Source organism: Sphaerodactylus townsendi, linkage group LG07 (genome assembly GCF_021028975.2).
Source record: "Sphaerodactylus townsendi isolate TG3544 linkage group LG07, MPM_Stown_v2.3, whole genome shotgun sequence".
NCBI lineage: Eukaryota > Metazoa > Chordata > Lepidosauria > Squamata > Sphaerodactylidae > Sphaerodactylus > Sphaerodactylus townsendi.
The window spans coordinates 85285465-85308521 of NC_059431.1; the positions used below are offsets into that span (position 1 = coordinate 85285465).

The window sequence follows — 23057 nt, forward strand, 5'->3', positions numbered from 1 at the left end:
GGAGGACTCTTATTTTTGAACAGGTGTCAATCTATTTGTGAAAGTGAGATTATAGCATATTTGGCTGTTTAGACAGTATTTTATTTCACATTCATATAGTAAGGTAAATACCATAATATTAGTTTGCATTTATTTAGCTCTGTCAGTGTGTCTGGTCCTTCATACTGTACAGCTGAAAGGTTCATGTATTTACATCTAAGAGCTGATAAAATCAGACAGTAGAGGCTGAGGAAGGAGATAGAGGCGGAGATAAATGTAGGAAGGATATATATTTAAATGGCAAATGTGAATGCTGTTAGTCATGTTGTATTATAGCATAAGCTATGATAGTGATCTTCTGTTGTGAACTTGTAAATTCATTAAAAAGCTTATAGATAAAAAAGCTTATAAATGAAAAAAACCATAATAGGTCAAACATACAGACTTGAGTATAATTACAACACACTGTGACAGATTGCAACCTGGTTTCTGTACACTACCCAGTGCTGGGGCTGTCCAAAAGCATTCTTTCAGTGGAACAAGACTGTGGATTGGTGTGAGTAAACAGGAATCTGGTCAGGAGACATACTGAAGGGGTAAAACAAAAAACAAACAGAATCCCTGGGAACAGCAAACGGCATCATAATACACAAACAGCTGTTTACATAGGGAATGCAATTAAGGCAGATTTACTGAAAAGATAATCTTTATTCAGAAGCATTTTCAGAATTTGGTTTCCAGCTTGTTACATTACACTTTTAGACTGAATGTGAAGTATATTATTTCAGACCAGTAAAATTCATTTGTTTTTCTTTCATTTCAGAATTCTGATCTTTCAGATTGATTGCCCAAAATAATCTTGGAATGTAAAATAAACTAGTAAAATCTTCCAGAGGGATAGCCCCCTTTATCTGTTACATCATGAACAAAAAGGAAATCTAGTGAAATCTTAAACAGATTTATTGGTCAGATGAACTTTTATGGATTAGAGCCCACTTCATTAAAAGCAAACATCCAAGGTCATCTTTGTTAATCAATGTGTCTTTGGCTAAGTGAAATGTCAGCCTCCTATGAAATCTTTATTCTCTTGCTTCCTATTTCTAAGGTGATGTTTACATTTCAGACTATCAATTAATGTGTCAAATTTCAGCTTTTGAGGTGTCTGAAAATACCTAAACTGCCTCAAAGTACTTTTTAAATTTCATTTGGAGAGACTGTAGAGCAATTGACATGTTTTCAGATTCCTCTAGTAAGTGGGGATTGCATGATTATACATCTCAGGGTCACACATGATTAAAAATATACCTTTTTGTCAAGCTTTTAGGCTGAAATCTCTATTTTACAAAATAAAATAGTAGGTTGTATCCTACCACTCTTTGGCAGCTAACTTTCCACAAGCCAGAGTCACCTTCTTCTGGAGCAAGCGTCTCTTCCAATAGATGAAAAGTCTATTTCACTGGAGGAAGGTTCTTTAGTATGGAGGAAAACTCTGCATGTACTTGAGCAGTGTGGTGCCAGGCTTTCTACTCCTCCTTCGCTTTACAGCCCCTGTGCCACATGACTTTTTAAATCCATGGGAATACCCTGACTCTCAGTAATCCTTTTAGAGGGGCAGCAAAGAAGGTTGGAAGAGATAGGTAGGAAAAATCCACTGCATAAGCACTTGCAATTTGTTGGATCCAGCACATTGAGTATGTAGGGGAAGCTTAGTTCATCAGCAGTTTGCTGTAAGGAATTTCTGAGACGGTGATCTCGGAGTAGGCAGCATACAGGCATATGGGCAGCAAGCATAGATGTCATAGATCTTACAACCTGCACTGTTGTTTCTTTGTGCAGATGCCTGCAAGTTCAAGACTGGGAGAAACAATTCTTTCTATTTACTTTCAATACCCCATGCATAATTTTATAAATTTCTGTATTGATCTCCCTGCCCGCTGCCCCGTCATCTTTTTTATAAGTTGAAAAGCAACAACCCATTTAGTCTTTTCTTATGGAAAGGGTGGTTGCTCTCTTCAGCCCTTTCCCAACTGTTCAGTCCTTTTCCCAACTTTTCTGAGACAAAACTGTAAAACAGTATTCCATATGTGACCATGTCATGGATATTCCATAATAGTATGGCCATTTTATTTTCAGTTGCATTCCTAATAAACCCGAGCATGGATTTATTTATTTATTTATTTATTTATTTATTTATTTATTTATTATATTTGTATACCGCCCTCCCCGAAGGCTCAGGGCGGTTTCCAACAACATAAAAATTTAAAACATCATAAATATAAGTTAATTAAAATACATAAAATATTAAACTAGAGATGGCTTCAACTATTCTATTCTATTCCCCCTTTTATGAACCCAACGTGAAGGCCAGGGATGTTTACTTATTATTCGCGGTTGATAATCATCCCGGCTGGGAGCTAAACGCCTGAAGCGGAACAAGGTCCGTTTTACAGGCCCTCCGGGCTTGGAAACTTTGTAAATCCCTTGCAGGGCCCTGATCTCACCTGGAAGCCTGTTCCACCAGGTAGAGACCAGAGCCGTAAAAGCCCTGGCCCTTGTAGAGGCCAGCCCGGATCGCATGTCAGGGCCAGAAGGGGATCAATTAGGTAGGTCCGCCTCCCAGGTGAACGGAGGGGCCTAGAAAGGAAAGCGATATAGGGAGAGGCGGTCCCTTAGATATGCAGGGCCAAGGCCGCGAATGGCTTTAAAGGTCAAAAAAAACCAAAACTTTAAGCATGACCCGGTACTTTCGATCGGCCAGCCAGTGCAGTTGAGGTATAGGGACCGGAGTAATCCGGTCCCTTGCTGCTACTCCGGAAAGGAGTCTGGCTGCCGCATTCTGTACCGAGTTTCAGTTTGCAGGATCATGGCCAAAGGTAAAGCCTGCCAGAGCGAAGTTACAGTAGTCTAATCTAGAGGTGACCGTGGCATGGATCACAGTGGCCAAGATCAGAACGGGAGATACAGGGCCAGATTGCCGTGCCTGCCGCAGGAATGGTAAAAGCTGCCTGGGCATGTCTGGGTGACCTGGAGCCACCAATGATAGAGATGGATCCAGAGTCACCCCAGGCTCCTTGGCGGTGAAGTTAATTTTAACGCTCCTCCATGCCAAGAAGGGTAGGCAGGCCAAAGGCCGCAGTGGACACTCCCACCTGACCCAGCCACAGGACCTCCGGGCTCTTAGTGGGATTCAACTTCAACCCGACTTTGCACTCCAACCAACCAGCCACAGCATCAAAGACAACGCTGGAAGGAGCATCAGGGGCCGCAGGTCGGGCTGTCCCCTCAATTGTGAACAAGAGCTGGGTGTCATCAGCGTATTGAGGTACACCGCGAGCCCAAAAAACTCCGAACTAGACTTCGCCAGGGGTGCATGTAGATATTAAAAGCATCGAGGGAGAGTATCGCTCCTTGTAGCACCCGCACATAATGGGGCGACGCTTTGGAGATCTCACCCGATGCCACCTGCTGTCCCCGATCACGAGGAGGAACGAGATCAGCCAATTTAAGGCTGAATCTCGAACCCCGATACCAGCTAGGCCCGGTGGACCAAAAAAAGGTCGTGGTCTACCATATCGAACGCTGCGGTGAGATCTAACAACACCAACAATGCCGAACCGCCTCTGTCCAGAGTGTAGTCGGAGAGTGCCGTCCACAACAGTGACCAGCACCGTCCTCGGTCCCATGACCAGCGCTGAAGCCAGACTGGAAGGGATCCGAGTACGCTTTGTTGTCATCCAGGAATCGCTTTTGAGCTGAGCCGCCACCGCTCGCTCAATTACCTTGCCCAAGAAATGGCAAAATTAGAAAACTGGGCGGTAATTGGCCGGATCTCCCAGGGATCTAAGTCGCGGTCTTTTTAGGAGCGGAAGCGGACCACTTTGCCTCTGCTTAAGCCGACCAGGGAAAACTCCTTGCTCAAAGGGGAGCAGTTGGACTATATCCAACAGGTGGCTCCGAAGCTCCTCCCTGCGCGGCTTTCACCAACCAGGAAGGGCACGGGTCAAAAGGACAAGTGGTAGATCGTGACAGCATCCAGGGATCCTGTCAGCATCTTACGTTGGGTCAAGTAAGCTGAAGTGGTCCAAGAAAGGGACCCAAAAGACGGCCCAGGGGCCTCTAGTTCACATACCGTATCCAATGAGTGGCAGGGAGGGATTGGCATGGAGGGTCAGGACTTTGTGTGTGAAGTAGTTTGCAAAAAAGCCTCACAGCCTAATGCCAAATCAGTCTCCTTTTGGACCTATCGAAGAAGTGCGTCAACGTCCGAATTACACGAAACAATTGTGCTGGGCGCGAACTACCACATTCAACAGCGGAAGCAAAGTATGCCCTCGGGCTTCGTCTCCTTCACAGCACTCTCATAGAGGACTCTCATAAACGATGCGATATGAGTGTCTTGACCCCTCGTCAAGTACTGCCGGGCCACTCCCTCGGCTCAAGCCGTCTCAGTTCCCTTTTCATCTTCCTCAGCTCCTCGGTGTACCAAGGAGCTGGGTTGATGCGGGCACGGAGAGGACGCTTTGGAGCGATACCGTCGACTTGGCTTCAGAGAGCCTGAAGTCCCAGCTCTCTCTACCAGCTCATCTAGAGTAAGCGCCAGTGGGGCGGGGAGTTCCCGTAGAGCATTTTGGAACCGTTCTGGTTCCATTAGTCTCCGCGGGCGGGCTAAAATATGCCCGTCACCTAGACGGGGGGGCATAGGAGCATCAATCCGAGCCTTCAGGACATAGTGGTCAGACCACGGCACTCTTTCTACAGAGGATAAGACCACATGGCACATTTTGACTTTTTCATTACTGCTATTCACAGAGTTGACATTTGCATCAAACTAACTACTACAACCCAAGATCTCTTTCCTACTTGGTCACTACCAGAGCCCTAAGTACTTCTATTTCACCCTCCAGCAAAGAAGCAGCAAATACCATTGTCATCTACTGATATTTGACATATTCTGTCTATGCCAACAAATTTTGTATCAAAGAAGCATTAATGTAGACTATTAGAGGGCAGCAAAGACACAGCCACAACATTTAAAAATTTGTTTTTAATCATTTGTAATTTTTTTATTAACAGTACATATTCAGGCATTACAGTAGCTACATACATATAGAATGGTATTTGGAATACAAATGTTGATTAGCACCAGTTTTTTAAATTTTAAATAAAGCAAAACCTTGTTATGATAAACACGCTATTATTTCCAGAATTCTCTAAAGAATGTATGTATAATTTTAAAAAACCACTCACTTCAAATGTGCCTAAAAAGAAAACATTTATATAATATAGGAGACTAATTTGTTTGTATAATCCTCATCATCTTTGATGCCAATAACAGAGATGGATTTTCTTCTGAGAAATCACGTTTTGTTTCTAGTGGACTAGTGGCCGATTATGCACAATGTGCTTCACAGCAAGCTTTCTTGTATGGACTTATTTTTCCTCAAGCCCCACTTCCGCTTTTTATTCTCCCCACAGCAAGTGAGACCATGATTTTAATTTTGCTTCATAGCCAGAGGAGACAGAGTTGACAGTGAACACAGCTTTCCCCCAGACTTTTCCCTTCGCCCACAGCCAACCCACCTAGTCTCACTCTTCCTTATGCTGCTTTGTACGTTTCTCCCTTGCCTCTTCCCTGTTGCTGACTCCTTCCTGCCTCTCTAAATGCTTGGACTGACACATCAATAGGAACAACACAAGCAGGGTCTCTATCTGGTTCCACTCCACCTCCCCTGCTCTGCCTCTGCCCCTCCGATGACTGGGAGAGCACTCTTTCCAATGATCGAGAGGGCTTTTTATAACTTTATTTCAAACAAGACTGTATTTTAAAACAATTTCCCTGGCTGCAACAGTGGCAGGAAGAAAGAGAGAGAGAGAGTGGATCCAGCACATGGTCCTCTTCTTCAGCAGTGTGTGGTCCAGGGAACGGTTTTGCCTTTTTTTTTTGCAAGGGAGGGGTTTATGTTGGGAAAGGTGCCACATTGATATAACTGCTATCACAGGTACATCGATATAAATGCAGTTTAAAGGACTTCAACAAACCCCTTTGTTTGCAACTACAGGTTGATGGGATATGTGCCTTTAAGAGGAATTGATGGGCGGAATTAAGAGAACCAGGAAAAGCTGCAGAGGCTCATTGAGACCAGCAAGCTAGTTTTGGGGCAGACAGAGAATGACTTCTTTTGCGTAAACAGAAAAACACAAGGAGACCCCTCTGCAACACCACTGCACACTGAAAAGCCCCTGAAGATCCTCAAGGTGTAAGCGCGCTATGCTTAATAGGTCAGTGGCAGTCTTTTGGAGTTACAGATTAGTGACTATTACAATCTTGTTGACCTGTTAAGATATTTATAGTGTTTTTTCCAATTTATTTTCACCACATTGCCCTCCCTTTTCTCCAGTTCATCAGGAATTCCTATCCTGTCCTATCCTATCAGGATAATCATGCTTTCCCCAAGTTTACACTGAGCCCACACAAATTACAACTTCACTAATTATTTTATAATACTTAGAGAGTTACATTGCCTGACCATTTTGAAGAATGACACATATGATTACAGGAAAGCTAACCCTGTGTCAGCTGGGTCATCCTCACATGGCTGTACAATTTTTCATCTTTTTAGGGCAAGTTTCTGTCCAGTATCCAGAAGTTTGTCATGGGGTCTTGTAATTCAATTCCAACCCACACAGAGATTGTAATTCCAATTGACAAAATTCCACCTATTCTTTGTTCCAGTCCATGTTGTTGTCATTGGTGTAGTGAGAAGGAAAAAAAGGCATCATGTAAGCTTAAAAAAATCAAATTTCCCCAAGACACTGGGGGGAAAAAAGAAAAAAGTTGTACTAGTTGTAAAAGAAAAAAGTTGTACCCATGAAGAATCCCTGAGGCATAAATGTATTTTGCAAACAAGACTCTGGGTTTATTAACAGACATAATAGTACTTTTGAATAATTCTGACTGGATTCTTTAATGCTGACAGTTGGTGGAAAGGCATTACCATCTGAGCCCCACCCACATTTTAGGTTTTGTGGGGAAAGAGAACATTAATACATTTAACCTTCAATTATTATCAGAATTTAACATCTAAAATCCACTAAAGTATATCACAGGGCTAACTTTGTCACAAGGTTACAAGCACATAAAGTCACTTTCAGTGGAACTTTCAAAAGAAGCCACCATGTTCATCCTCTAGCATTCTGAGCCATTGCAAAGCTGCATGGAAGGTATATATCACTTCAAGTTTAAAAATGTCTGAGACCAGCACTGTGTATCTGTGTGTACATATAGCAGGATATCCTGCTGTAACTCTTTCAAAATTTAAGACTCAAACCACTGTCACATTGTGGGAGTAAGGTGACCTGTTCAGGAAATCATCACGTACATGCCCACCCAGTAGTTCCTATCAAGGAGTTTATACTCTATACACTGAAAACACTGATAAAAGAGACATGAAGGTGTAGCACACAATTTCATTTCTTCCATCTTTTATGAAATAAAAAAGGTATCTTGTTGCATCTTTAAAGTCTAACAGATTTTTATAAACCTACTGCAAATCTGTCACCTGTCCCTTCATTTTGAGCTCTTCTGGCACTCTCAAATAAATATGTTTTTAAATCACTGTACACAAGAAAGGCCATGTATGTGTTTGAATGTCAGCTTTCTTTACAGTTTTCTGGAGCATATATAGTTGTATCTTTTACCCTGTCTACATTCCTTTCGTTGCCATTTCCCCTTCTGCTGAACTAAAACACAGTTCCTTCTTTTCTTTGAAAGACGAAGTGGGCCTTTTCTCCAGTTGGTGAAATTGACACTTTCTCCATCATTCCATTCTAACTCGCCTGGATTTCTTTGATCATTCAAACCTATAATGAATAAAATCATGCAAGTTGGTATCCATCAAACAGCTGACAAAGTGGTCAGTCAAAACAACTCTCCTAAATATTCTTACCTGTTGCTTCATGTTTTGATTCTCTAACGCTGTATTGTTTTTGAGGGATAATTAACGTAGATAAATATCTTCTGTTCATGGAAGTTTTAATCAGAGAGGATTCACTGTGAAAACCTAAACCCTGTTTTAGAAATAACATCCCAGCTATCATTAGTACCTGCACTTATGAATTGTGGCAAATGGCTACAGCACTGACCCTTGGCCAGCCCCATGATCCCATCTGGTTAAGAACTGTTCTTCACAAGAACCAATATGAAGCTGAGCCATGAGCTCTTTAGGTGGGAGGGAAAAGTTCCAGAAGAATAGAATTGGCTGGGAGAGAGGCCAAATCAGAGAAGAGCTTCAAGGGCAGAGCTGGTATACTTGGAAGGGACCTCTGAAACTGGGAATTTGCTTTGCATGAATATGAGCTAAAAGGTTTAGATATGAACTTCCATAGACAGATACAAGTATTCTAAGAAAATAGGGTTTGAATATTATCCTTCCTTTTTCTACATCTTTTGGTAAGAAATGTAAGATAGAGGCAACGGTGACTCTCTGTTTCACACATACCTATCCAAAAGGGTCTCCTTTCACTGAAGTTCCATAGCCACTGCATGTGTAATTTGGAAGCCACGCTTGCTAAAGTGCCATGGTACCTGGGCTCAATAAATAAAGATTGTGGAGTCAGAAGTAGCATTTGTCCAACTGATTAAAGTGCAACAGGCATGTCTCCTGGCATGTATGGCTCATGAGCAACACATTTCAAAACTTGTGATCATAAAATTCCCTTTTGAAAAGCTATTTGAAATGCAGCTCTCCATGCTAAATAGAGGCAAATAGAGATAAACTATGAAATAAAGCCCATTGTGTGAAAAAAGACACCGGGCTCTAGAAAACTAATCATCCCAGGGCAAGAGACTTGGATGGGCATATCTACAGGAAACTGTGCCCAACACAAACACTGAAATGGTGCATCCCCCCAAACATTCCAGCGTTGCCAAGGAGGGTCAGCAGGGTGTCTGTGAAGATGGGGAGATTTCCCCACATCTCCAAGGCCACCCCTGTGGGGATAGGGTGGGATACAAATCAAATCAAATCAAATCAAATCAAAAAATACATACATACATACATACATACATACATACATACATACATACATACATACATACATACATACATACATACATACATACATACATACATACATACATACATACATACATACATACATAAAGCTGGATCCCAGCTTTGCAAAGGAGTTGGGTGGCCTCCTTTGAAGATGGGGAGAACTCCATAAGCACCTCCAATTTGCAAAGTTGGATCCTGGCTTCAAAAGGGGGGGGGGGTAGCAGGGTGCTTGTGAAGATGGGCGTCTGTTGTGTAAAAAAAGTGGGAACCCACATGGGGATCTGCAAACCCATAAGTGGGGAGTCAAGAGGACATTACTCCCCACCTTTTTTCTTCTGTTCTTTCTCTTCTTCTCTATCTTTCCCTCTCTATCCTGCGACCCCTTTTCTTAATCTTCTTTATTTTTGCCCCACTACCCTAACTCTTTTTCTGGCTCCCTACTCAGGTCTCTCTTTTTTGCCCAGCTCTGTTTTTAACTTTCTGCACTGCTAGTCCAGCTCTCTCTTTCTGTCTTGCTTCCCCAACTCTCTTTCTGCCCCCTACCCCAGCACTTTGTCTGCCCAGTTATTCCAGCTCTTTTTCTATTTTCCTACCCTAACTCTTTCTCTTTCTGCTTTTCCCCAGCACTCATTCGCATTCTACCCTACTCCAACTCTCTCTTTCTCTCTTCCCCTCCCTCAACCCAATTCTTGGTAGCATTCCTGGAATGCTCTGGGTGGATGTGGTGAGGCCTCTCCCCCCACAGACCTGCTCTCACCACTTCATCCAGAACCATTCTGGCTGCAGTGAGGCCTTCAACCTCCCCCCACACTGCCCAGGGTGGGATGGCCTGTTCAGTCCTGGCCACTGGTGCCAGGCTTGCTGCCAACTTACCCTAGAGTTGGCTTAGGCAAGGAATAGGACAGTCCTGTGAGGACCCCAGAGCTTTAAGAAGTGTTACTGGCTGGGGGGAGAAGGAGTCTGGAAGTTGTGGTCCCATCAGCCCCTCTGTACATGAGAAATAGCACCCTCTGGACTACATCTCCCAGAGCTCTTCACTTTTTCTGGTTCATCATTGGGAACTCGCTGCTCAATTATATAGTAAGATCAGTATTTGATTATTTATTGAATTTATATTCTTCCTTTTCCAGTCGAGACCAGGCAGCTTACAATTCATTAAAAAGTATAATACTATACAAAATTGATCAAATAAAAGCATATAAAATACAAATTGTTGTCAGTATTTAAAATCCTTTAAAAACTAACTAAAAAGCCTAATGAAAGAGATAGCACTCTATGTTTCATCCGATAGATGATATTTAATGCCAATGTTAATACAAAGGGAAATCAACTACACCCTAATATGTAGTAATGGTGGTAGAGATGAAATAATGAGGTGGAGACCAAAAGATGAGTGCAGGGAGTCTGAAGGAAAGTCCAAAAAAGATCAAACAAGGGAAGGCTAAGGCTGATTCCGCATGGGCCAAAAACAGTGGTGTGAAAATGGTGTGAAAACAGTATAAACACTTTTATACCGTTTTAAACCCTTTTACACCATTTTCACAGCATTTTCACACTGGTGTTTTTGGCCCATGCGGAATCAGCCTAACTGTTGTATAAGCTGTCATTGCCTTTACTCACAAACCTGGAGGAACATCTTTTTCTTGCAGACTCTACAGAACTGAGTCACATCCCTCAGGGCTCAATGGACAAAGAGTTCCATCAGGAATCGGCACAGTGGTAGGATTCAAATAATTTAACAACCGGTTTCGGTGGCAGGATTCAAATAATTTAATAACTGATTGTTTACAAGCACCATTTTAACAACCGGTTCTGCCAAAGTGGTGTGAACCTGCTGAATCCCACCACTGGGCCAGTGCCAAAAAGACCTTGGCCCTGGTTGAGGAGTATAACTTAATTCTGTCTAATCCACTTGTTCTCAAATCATTTACCTGGAAATAAATCTTAGTGATTTCAACAGGACCTATAGATAAGTAACGTATATCTCCAAGCAAATCACACAGAGTCAACTGGGGGAAAACATACTGGAAGGAGAAAGTCAAAAACTTTAACAGCTGAATCAACTGACATATTAGCTAAGAGAATATGTTAATTCAGGATGCAATTAACAATAGCCCATGTCAGTCATAAAGAGAATGATGACAAATTGGACAAGATGAGAGATGTAAATATAAACACTGTCCTTATTTTATCTAATTACAGCCCTGATTTTAAAAATGCCACCTACCCTGTGCAGACTCTGCTAAGCACAGCACACTGAAATGACAAGGCTGACATCCAACCCTTGTTTCTTAAATTGATTTGACTTAGTGTCAGAATTTACATTATTTTTTTAATTATGTCTACTTCTAAGATGTTAATGGGCTATATTCCAAGTTGGAAGTTATTCTTGAATCATCCCAGAGGAGCATAGATCAATGACTGTAAGGATGAATTAGCTAAACAGTATCTTCCTTACTAGTCAACATTGATCAGCAAAGTATCTTCATAATCTCTGAGTCTGTGCCTCTTAAACATAATTTGCTTTTGTCTATGCTTGTCAACTGCACACAAAAGCCAGAGTGTCAGCTAAACCTGTGCTGGAAGCCCTGTCTACAATTCCAGCGAACACACATACAATCTGTGTACAATGTATACTTGATAATTCTTTGTATGTGCATTCAGTAATTATGTTACAGTCAATACATGTACAGCTGGACAAGTGAAAAAAATCCACACTGATCCAGTTATTGGTCCCTGGTTTCATTTATAAAGTGAATGCATGTGTACAATAAATGTACACACATAGATGCAGGAGCTTCAGGTGTTCAGTGTAACATATGAAAATGGCTTACCATATATACTCGTGTATAAGTCGAGTTTTTCAGCACGTTTTTTGTGCTGAAAAAGCCCCCCTCGACTTATACATGAGTCAGCTGTATTTAAAAAATTTTTTAGGGTTTTTAATTTGTCGGCCGCCGGGGGTGCAGTTGTTAGGCTAAATTTCAGAATATCATCAGGTGACACTCCTGATGATACCAGCCAAATTTAGTAAAGTTTGGTTCAGGGGGTCCGAAGTTATGGACCCCCAAAGGGGGTGCCCATCTCCCATTGTTTCCAAAGGGAGCTAATAGTAGATAGAGCTACATTTTGAGGGTCCATAACTTTGAACCCCCTGAACCAAACTTCACCAAACCTTTGTGGTATCATCAGGAGTGGTATCATCAGGAGGGTCTCCTAAAGATACTCTGAAATGTTGGTACTGCTAACATAAACATTCCTCCCCTGACCAAAAATTCAGTTTGGAAGGATTTTAACTCTTGTGTTTTAGCTTGGTTGCTGGTTGAGCTATGGTTTTTGTACTTTTAAAGTTATTGTTGAGACCATATTGTTTTTGGTGACCCTCTTTTCCACGTACAGAGCTAGTTTACTGTTTTTCTTTGAAATAAATATTCAAAAACATTTAACCTACTGAAGCATCAATTAATGTAATTTTATTGTTATCTATTTTTATTTTTGAAATTTACCAGTAGCTGCTGCATTTCCCACCCTCGACTTATATGCGAGTCAATAAGTTTTCCCAGTTTTTTGTGGTAAAATTAGGTGCCTCGACTTATATGCCGGTCGACTTATACACGAGTATATATGGTAAGTCATTGCCCATTTAGCATTTTATTATATTTTTATCCTGTCCTTATTCCAAGAAGTTCAAGGCTGTTCAAAAGCCACCCTCCCCATTTAGTTCTTATATGAATCTTCTGAGGTAGATGAGATGGAGAGGTAATAACTGGCCCCAAGTCAATTAGTGAATTTTATGGTTGACTGGGGACGCAAACATCAGAAACAGCATACATTTTGGATACCATCAGACACTATGGGAAATAACTGAACTTTAGGATAGCATTGTAGAAGGCTCAGATGGTTGTCCTGCAGTACTTGGGTAAAAAGCAAAAAGAAATGTGAGAAAACAGATTGCTGATTTACAGTGTGAAAAATGGATCATCAGAGTTACTACTATTTACACAAATTAACTCTCAGTAGTTATTCCCATAGTATACTAAAAATCACTTTTGCCAGAAAACAGACCATAGATATAATTGAGAACAGACCATTATTTGGGTTGGTTTCCTTCCATCGACACAAAACTTTAATCTTCTCTCATTTTTTCCTTTTATCCCCACAATCACCCATCAATATTTAGAAGAATTCTTCACACTTTTTGTGAAGTCGATTATTGCATTTCCAGGTTTGAAAAGCATTTTCCTCATGTGAGGAAAAAATTGTGATGATACAACATCCAAACCTTCCAAATCTACAATTCTATAAATTTTTGGCGGCCTGTGTCAATTTTTTATCTGAAATTCTGCTTTTAAAAATGTTTAGCATACTCCTTAAAGCAACTGGATAAATGACACGATGGCTGTAGACAAACTAAATATTCAAAAGTTACATTTGTGGTAGAATTCCAGTTGTGCTAGTGACCTAGGATCTCAAGTGTATTTGAAAATCTTAAGCCTTACCTCAAATCCAATTTTAGCTTTATGTTCTGAAGTGTAAGAGTTCATTTCTATACCAATCCACTGGAACGAACACAAAAACAGCTGAGAGATGGATATGTACAAATGGATCACTTCTTACCGTACTTTGCAACTCTGGGCAGCTTCATTCCATTGGACTTTCTGATCAGTGATTAGGATATAGCACCTCCCATCATGATGGCTCCACCCCGGAGGACAAGTTTTCAAATTATCATTCTGGAATGAAATAATTTCTGTTTAGAAACATTTGTACCACTGTGACCACGTTATCCTTGGTATGTTGTTTATAGGTCTTTTAACGGGTGTTATAACAGTTTCAGTTTTATTTTGGACAATTTTAATTTAGGAGATTTTATCCTTGGTAGTTTATTTGCAGATATGGTATATGTCTTTTAACGTTTGTTTTATACATTGATTGTGATGGCGTATGGCTAATGTACTACTATCAGCTTCAGTTTCTATAATATTTCTCAAGAACTGAAATGGTTAACAAGGAAATTGTATAATCTATACAAAAATGTATTTTTGATTGGCATTTTAATTTCAGCCACTGACTTGTGGGTTGTACCTGGACCTAGCCTGACTTTTTCTGGCACCTGCATGGCAGAACGAGAAAATGAGATCTGGGACAATGAAGGGAGCTTTACCTCTTGAAAGTTTACATCCTAAAAATGTTGTTAGTCTCTAAGGTGCTACTGGACTTTATTCCAGCTGTTCTACTGCAGACCCACACAGCTATTCCCTGAAATGATCATCTAGATGAGTAGATTGCTACCTTGCTTGTGGAATTCCAAAAAGTCCAAGAAATACCATCACACTGAAACAACTTTTGGATATTTTCTTCAAAATGCAAGAGACCCTTTAAATCTGGTGTACAACTCTTTGGAAATACAAGTTTTGGGATCTGCAAAGAAAAGAACATTCACAAAAACTGGACAAAATAATTTGCGGTTTTTTTAGTCTCTGTGTCCAATGTTTTTGAACCTCTTTTAGAAAGGATTTATGCTGAATTTGTAATGGCAGTGTACTATGTACATCAACAGTTGAGAGAAAATTGTTGGTGTGCAGACAATTCTGCAGATGGATACTAGCATAATCTGAAAAATGACATCATCACACAAAGATTTATTTGTACAAGTGCTGTAGGTTCTCAGGAATTAAACTGCAATATTTCCCACAATTAAAAAAACCCTGTTTGACCTAAAGCTAAAAAATATTGTGAGGGTTAGGCCAAAGTAGTCATCTTAGTGTTATTGAACTTGGCCACCATGCGGCACAAGTGAGAGCACAAATAAACTACAATAAAAGAGATTTATACCTGAATGCTAGAGTCTGCTTGTGGAACTTCTGTTTTTCTTGGGGAAACCACATTTTTCTTCAATCCAGTTGCCATCTGGTTTTTGTTAGGTGATGGAGTGTCATCTTCCATTCTCAGCACTGCCATTCCATGGTACTTAATGACAAAGAGTAACAAAAAGTTAGATGGAGATGAAAGATAAGCTTCATCAGTAAACTAATAAAGGCTGGAGAGGGAGCTGGGACTGCTTGCACACTACCATGCAAGCAGTCCCCGAGCCCCCACCGGCATAAATTACGCTGGTGGGAGTTCGCTGCTGCCACCATGCGGAAAGGGCCTAAGAGTGCAATCATATGGGGGGTGGGGCAAATTGACTAGTGGCACTGGCATAAGGGTGTACCTATGTGTATGCCCCCTCTGCTGGTACAAGGGGCACCCCTGCCAGTGGAGGGGGCAAAGGCACCGGTGGCTGACTGCCCTCAGCTCCACAGCAACGAGACCTGGAAGTTGGGACCATCCCAGAGGATCACTGGTATCTGATCAGATGCCAGTGGGGGTGGGCTGGGGCATTCCTGCAGATGAAGCCAATATTAGTCAGCTTCCACCAGGGCTTTGCTGCAGCCTGGGAGTTACACCACCCACCCTATTTAGCCCTATGGAGAGCATTCTGGCAGGGTGTTTTAAAAAGTTTTCCCTGCCATCCTGTACCACTGAAAAGCTCTTTGGAGGCAGCAAGGTAGCACATCTGTAGCACAATCCCCAACTGCCTTGGGCTTTGGATTGGGCTATAAGGAAGTATATAACAAAACTATTTCATACAGATCAGACTGGCTTTGTACCAAAGAGATTTGTGAAAGACAATGTACACTTTGCAATTAATGCAGAAGAATTTTTGAAAAAAAGAAAGCAGCATTTATGTTCTTAGATGCTGAAAAAGCATTTAATAATATAGTTTGGCCCTGTTCATTGACGACATTAACAAATTTAAATTGCAGTTCAAGTTTTATGAATTGGACACAGAGTACTCACACAAAACTTGTGCATTTTATACTTCGTGCAAAGATTCTAATAAATGGAGTGTTAACCAATGGATTTCAAATTGAAAAAGGGACATGTCAAGGTTGTGAGAGCTATCACATTTTTAATCCTGCCCTTCCAAGGTACTCAGAACAGCATGTATATTTCTCCTCTCTTTTATTTATCTTCAAAACAATCCTATGAGGTAGAATAGGATAAGAAATAATGACTGGTCAAAGGTCACCCATTATGGCTGAGCAGGGATTTTGACGCAGTTCTCCTTAGTCCTAGTCTGACTCTAATAATTACACTCTCTTCATATACTAGTATGTAAATAGAAGATAGATAAACATTTTTCTTACTTTTAAAAATACACCAGTGCCATTTGTAAATATGGAAGATGGGTGAACCTGAAAGCCAAAGATATGAAAGGTCATGATATATACAAATAGTGGAAACAAAATATGATTATTATTGTACTGTATATTTGCATACAGGGCAGCAGAAGTAGAAAGCCAAGACTATATCAGGTATTTAAGTTTGCTGCACACACATAGTTTTTGTTCCTAGGAAACAGAACCATAGAGTTAGGGGTGTAAGGACTCCTGCCTCAGATCCGTCAAAACTTGGCTATGGAATTAAAGCCTCAGAGGATGTAGATGAGAAAAAAGCATAGATTTTTTGCTGTAAGGAACCCCACCTAAATAAAAAAGAAAGTGGGTCAACAAGGAGAAATTCCTAGAGTAGTCTAGTACACAGCTTTTGCGTTTATGAATGTCTGCTACTGTTGCCCTCAGCTGAACAGTTGAGTTGCCAACACCAGGCTGGGAAATTCCTGGAGAGTTAAGGGTGGAGTCTGAAGAGGGTGAGGTTTAGGGAAGGGAAGGAAATCAACCACAGAGTCATAGAACCCATCCTCCCAAGCAGCCATTTTCTCTAGGGGAATGGATTCCTGTTGTCTGGAGAGAAGTTGAGTCTTCCATGCCCCTCCAGGCAGTGGAGAGGAGGAGGAGGAGGGAGAAGAAAAGTTAGTTTTTATACCCCATTTTTTCTACCTTTAAGGAGTCTCAAAGTGGCTTATAAACTCCTTCCCTCAGCCTCCTCACAACCAACACCTTCTGAGGTAGGTGAGGCTGAGAGTTCTAAGGTAACGCTAAGTAGCCCAAGGTCACCCAGCAGGCTTCATGTGGCGGACTGGAGAAACAAAACTTGTTCACCAGATTAGAGACAGCTGCTCATGTGGAGGAGTAACGAATCAAACTCAGTTCTCCAGAGTCCACTGCTCTTAACCACCACACCACACTGGCAATTCTATGTCAACTCAGTGTGTGTGTGATTTTCCTGACTCCACTAAGAATGAAATAGAAATAACAGAAGAACCTTCATTAATTTTCTGCAATATCTGTAATCACAAAAAGGTGTTGTTTTCCTCTTAGTCTAAAGATGAAGACAGATAGTAGACTCTTAAGATGGTTGTATAATAGAGTCATCAGTGGTCATGCTGTGCATTCTCATCCTATCATCTGAGATAGCCAGGTTTCATAGGTCTTTGTACTGCTTCTAAAATGTGTAAAACCTGCTCAACCAGTATGAGAGCTAGAGCTTTTCCATGTACTTAAGTTTTCTAGCTTCCAGGTTTCTGTTTCTAAACGAAGGGCAACAATTACCCTGTAGCAGCAACTTTAACACTTTTAGTCTTGCACAAATGATTAGCATCTCTCAGAATGCACCTTAATTAAATCATTAAATCATTTGCATTTCAATAGTAAATTACAAAAACATTGGAATAATTTCTTCCCATTTCTCAAGAGACCATCCTTACTGTTTTGCCATTTCTAATGGCCCTTAGCCTGCTCCTTGAAAGATTCACTGATCTGAATTCTGGTAGCTTGTCCCTTCGCTGCAATATCATATCCTTGGATGAGGACAGTGGGATTCCTTCCAAGTGAACAGTGCCATGCCTGGAAGATGAAGAGGAGCCTGAGGAGGCTGGAAGCAATGTGCCTTTTATCCATAAGTTATGTGTGTTTTGGCTGGAGGAATGGAATGAACTGCACTGACCTGAAAAGAAAACAAGATGGCAGATGGTCAAGTCTTTTTTATATAAAAAGATCACTGAACACATTGATGTGACTAACAAAACAACTTGTTAGAAGCAGGATCCGTTTTTTATGATGCCGATCTGTTCTTTTTCATTTTTAACTAGTCTTTTTTTGAAACTAAGCTCACCAAATGTAACACACAGAAAGTGTTAACTTCACAATTTTTTAAAAGCCCACTTCTTAAAAATCCAACACAATGATAGGCCATCACATACAATCACCTGGCCAGTGGTTTCCCATTTGACCACCATGTCCTGCACAGTCATGAGCCAGGCAAGGGTGCCCAGTGTGGACATTAATCAGTCCCTTAAATTCAGAGGAGATGATCACAGGAATGAAGCATGTGCACACAAGGTGCACCCAGCATGCCTAATATCTTCTGTTCATGATTCAGATTTGAGGAATGTGACATGCTTTCGCCCCCATACATGATGCTCTTAAGCTGGCCGAAAGAATGAACTGGCCCCTAAATATCGCTGGTAACAGATCACTGTGGTTTTGTCATGTAGCAAGACAGTGCTTATGTACTTCATAGATCCATGCCTTAGCTGCTTTTCTTCTTTTATTACAATGTTCTTCAAGCTTTAATTTTAAAAATGCACACAGTCACTCTATACTTACTGAGTTTTCTTCCTTCCTTCATTTTATTATGGTAATAAATCAGCAATAACATAAACAGTCAGCAGCACATGACTTTCCTATGTCTCTTCTGATATAAAAACTTCAGCAGGAATGCTGCCGCCTCCATCCTAATTAGATTTATTTATTGATGCTAGCGAAAAGCTGTTACAATCTTATCATAAGAAATAACTGTAAAAAAATTCAAGGCCCATACAGAATTTTAAAATACACGAACCAGGCAATCTGGCTGCCACATCTGTTACCCCAGCTGAGTGCCAGGGCTGATTTGGCTGTTCTGGCTGGGTAGGAAGGTGTCTCCATCCCTCACCACTACTCTCTGAGAATTTCTCCTGAGATTGTGTCCTAGTGCAACCAGACCATGATCTTTGACAGAATGAGTATACTGTTCTTCAGCCAAAGGTATACACGATTCTCCTATATCCTTCACCCAACCTTTTCCTCCTAATTGGATTTTATATCCTTCTATATATCTTCAGCCATATAGGAATAGCCATGCTGCATCAAGGTATTTCAAATCATTTAGTAGAATTCAGAGGAGAGTTTTGAATTTGGCTGTGTATCAGATCAGAAATCTGGATAATTATATTTCTTGAAGATAAAATTATCTTTGTCATAGAGAGCCACAACCACAGACCATGAACTGAAATGATATTCTAATTCTAATTCAGGTATTCTAATTCAGATTGAAATATGTTGTGGAGTGTGTGTGTAAACTGCTGTCAAAGCCAATTTATGGCAATCCTGTAGGGTTTGCAAGGCAAGAGACTAATAGAGGGGTTTACCTTACTCTGCTCAACAACCCTGGTTGTTCTTGATCTCCCATCCAATTATTAATCACATATGTTTCACAGTTATTGAACTGTACCTGTAACCCTTATGTTCAGAATAAGGCCTGCCTGGCTGAGGCCTGCCCGGTGCCGCCGCCTCTCGCACTGCGTCAGGCAGGGAAACTCCCTCTGCCCAATGAAGCGGGAAGCTACCTGCTCCATGGGGCAGAGGGGCAACTACCTGCTCCGTGGGGCAGCGGGGGGATGGCGGCTGTGGCCTGCCCGGTGCCGCTGCCTCTCGTGCTGCAGGAGGCAGTGGCGCCTGGCGGGGAAATCCCCTCTGCCTGACAGAGTAGGCAATCACCTGCTCCATGGGGCAGAGGGGGAATGGCGACTGTGGCCTGCCTGGTGCCGCCGCCTCTTGCACTGCGGGAGGCAGCGGCGCCTCTGCCCCATGGAGCAGGCAGTCCATGGGGCGGAGGGGTGATGGCGGCCTCCAAATTTTCTGCCCCCCCCCCCCCCGTGGATCCCTGTGCTGCACCATCATACCTGGAAGGTAAGGTAAGTGGTGGCAGTGACGGGGGGGGGGGAGAAAACTTACAGGCCGCCCCGGGCACAGCTTTGCCCAGCTACGCCTCTGCCTTCTCCTGCTTTCAGTCTCCACCCCTTTCTGGGTCATCCCATTTTGAACATAGGGGTTACATACCCAGTTATAGTCTTGTGCTAGCAAGAGAGCCAGCATGATTTCGTGGTTAAGAGCAGTGGGATCTAATCTGGGGTTCGATTCCCCACTGCTCCGAATGAAGCCTGCTTGGACCTTGGACCAGTCACAGTTCCCTCAGAACTCTTTCAGTCCACCAGGACACAGACAACGAGAAACCACCTTCAAAAGTCTATCCTTGAAACCTTTACAGGGTCACCCATGTCAGCCCTGACAAAGTGCGTTAAGGCAGTACATTGGCATTCCCATCATCATTGTAAATCAAATCAGAAAGAACACTCCTTTCTACACTCTGCAGTGCAAAAGGGAAACACAGCATGTGCCTTCTGTTCAGATGCCCATCACAGTGTTGATGTGCATGTAAATCTAATCTCAACACACGGACATTATCCAAGGAAGGGAACTCTGAATAGAGGCCCACTTCTACACATGGCTCTATTTTACTAGGTGACAGTGCAAATGTTCAAGGTGAATGTTTGAAGAATCAATTGACTGAGCTCCAAAACCCCTTTTTATAAAAGAACTCAAATAAGAAACATTAATGTTATTAATGTTATTATTACAACTCATAATGGTATTGCAGTAATTTTTTCCCCTAAAAACTTTATCTGGGAGCACAGAAGTAGTTATACAGTCAGCAGGAAGGAGGGAAAAGCAATACTAATCCATCAAAGCGTCCTTTTTTGAAAGCAACTCCGTGAGCCAAAAATCAAACTCATCTAATAGGAAAAAAAGTTGAGAGGAGGGGGCTTGTTTGCTTTTGCACTAGTTGTTTCCTTCATGCTGTGTTTCCTAAGCAGAAGAAAAATATAGAATGCCAGAGGAAAAAAAGGCCTGAAACCATCAAGAGTATTTTCTATTAAAAATAATAAAATTAAGCATTTTGATTTGAGGGTAAGGGTTAGCAACAACATTTTGTGTGTTGAAAAATAAGAGCTTCTCAGCCAAGACTGCTCCAGATTTTATTATGAAGATCAAAAGAGAATACCTCCTTTTGAGTCCAAAATTTTCACTTGAGCTTTTGTCCTGGTGCCAAGAACAGCATTCACAGGGGAGATCAGAACCACATCAAAGACCTCATCGTCTTCCTCTAATCCATCATAGGTAATTGCTATATTCCACATCTTGGTTGACATTCCTACCAGAAGTAAACATTTTAATTACAGTTTAATTGCTTTTTCAATCAACCTAGGTGTCAAAGAAATATATTAATTAACATGTCTACAGCTACAACAGACCGGGTTGTATGTACCATTGTGCTCCTACCCGCTGATTGGCCTCCTGTGGTTTTGCCAAATAACACTAACTAGAGACTAAATTTGTTCCTGAGCATTGATGATTCCATTCACACAGCAACAAAGATCAGGGTTTTTTTTCTTCCTAGAAGGGAAAATAATAGTGTGCAAAGCAGAGGAAGGGGTAGGGTTAACGCTTCTTGGAAATTTTGAAAAGAAATTGCTCAGTCTTTATTCTAAAATCTGAATGCCATGATTTTTGAAATATTGCTACTGCCATTCATTAATGACATCTTAGTTCTATTTTATTTTATTGTATTCAATTTATATCCCACCCTCCCCAACTGAAGTCAGGTTCAGGGCAGCGTCTATTTTTTCTATTCCTGTTTGCAAAATCCAGCTGTCAAGTACCTTGATATAAAGCCAATATGTTTCTACCACAAGTATAGTATAGTATAATATATTAGTATTTTATTGGCTATGGGCAACAGTAACTGCTGTGCAAGACCATACCTATCAAAAAAAATTGAGGAACATTGAGATGAGGGCAGAGTTGCCATAGAAATTAAGATGAATGTGGGAAAAACATCCAATGAATTTTAAACAAAAAAATGAATGAAGCAAAAAAAAAATCCAGGGGATGGGACGAGGAGGTGTTTGAACATCCCCCAAATGCATTTGCTAAATTTACAATATTTTTATACTATTTTTTTAAAGGCTCTCAGCAAGGTTCTCAAATTAAAAGCAAAACCATTCATTTTACCTTTACTGCATTGACTCAAAATCATAGCAAACAACAGACACGCACAACCATTAACATTTAAACATTGACACCAAATCAATAAAACACTACAACTAATTGACTCAACATCTAAAACATCACATAAGTCAGCAGCAGCATAAAACAATCAGGCTCTAAAAGATTAAATCCCAGCTCCAAAAGCCTGGCAGAATGATAAAAGTATTCACCCGCCTCTGAAAGGAGGCAAAGGAAGGAGAAAGATGGGCCTCTGGGGGAAACAAAGGAAGTTGCCTCTGAGTTCCACCTAAAGCAAATTTTCATGTTCCTGTTTGAGTGGAAGATCAAAGGCATTTTGGCAGAAGAAAAAGAAGTCAAAGCAGTGTACACAGGCTTTCCAGTCCTTTCCAATCCATGCAAGCAGCCAACCAAGACTTGTGTAGATTCAACAAGGCTGCTGTATCAAGTGTATTCAGATCAACATAACTGAAAGGCTGGTTTCATATCACAATACTTAAGAACTGCATCTGGACCTTGATAATGATAGATGCCATTTTGACTGGCACTGGTAATAATACCATGATGGAGTCTCTAGAATTAAGATTTCAGCACACTTCCCCCACTCAGAGAACAAAGGTTCTGCTTTTGGTATTATGTAAGTGGCATCACTTGCTGCCGAAAACCAATTGGGCTCACCATGTTGATTGGCATATGTAACATATTCTTGCCAGCATCAGCACTACAGGAAGGTGCTAAACTGGCACAGATTTTCCATGTCAGAGAGCAGTGGTGTATCACTTATGTGTGTTAATGCAATCTTGCCTCCCTCCAATAACAGAAAGCTGAATTTTGGCAGTACTCACAATACCTGCATAAAGATTGTTTGTAGCTCAGTTATAAAGAATAAGCTTTGCACACAGAAGATTCCCAGTTCAATCACTGCCATTTCCAGTTTAAGGATCTTAGGCAGTAGGAAAGATCTTTA

The 23057-nt window shown here is 41.3% G+C and overlaps 1 protein-coding gene across 3 annotated transcripts in view; it reads right to left on the reverse strand.

The window, feature by feature from the left end:
- Positions 1–5004: 5004 nt before the first annotated feature.
- FREM1 (FRAS1 related extracellular matrix 1) overlaps positions 5005–23057 on the reverse strand; it is an 89949-nt gene continuing 71896 nt past the window's right edge. For all 3 annotated transcript variants that reach the window (XM_048503924.1, XM_048503926.1, XM_048503925.1), the window contains 8 exons: positions 21087–21236; positions 17689–17927; positions 16229–16276; positions 14871–15005; positions 14328–14456; positions 13653–13768; positions 8478–8563; positions 5005–7839 (listed from right to left, as the gene is read on the reverse strand). In XM_048503924.1, the coding sequence (XP_048359881.1) occupies positions 7640–7839; positions 8478–8563; positions 13653–13768; positions 14328–14456; positions 14871–15005; positions 16229–16276; positions 17689–17927; positions 21087–21236 (1103 nt within the window). In that variant the 3' untranslated portion in view covers positions 5005–7639. The remainder of the gene's footprint in view (positions 7840–8477; positions 8564–13652; positions 13769–14327; positions 14457–14870; positions 15006–16228; positions 16277–17688; positions 17928–21086; positions 21237–23057) is intronic.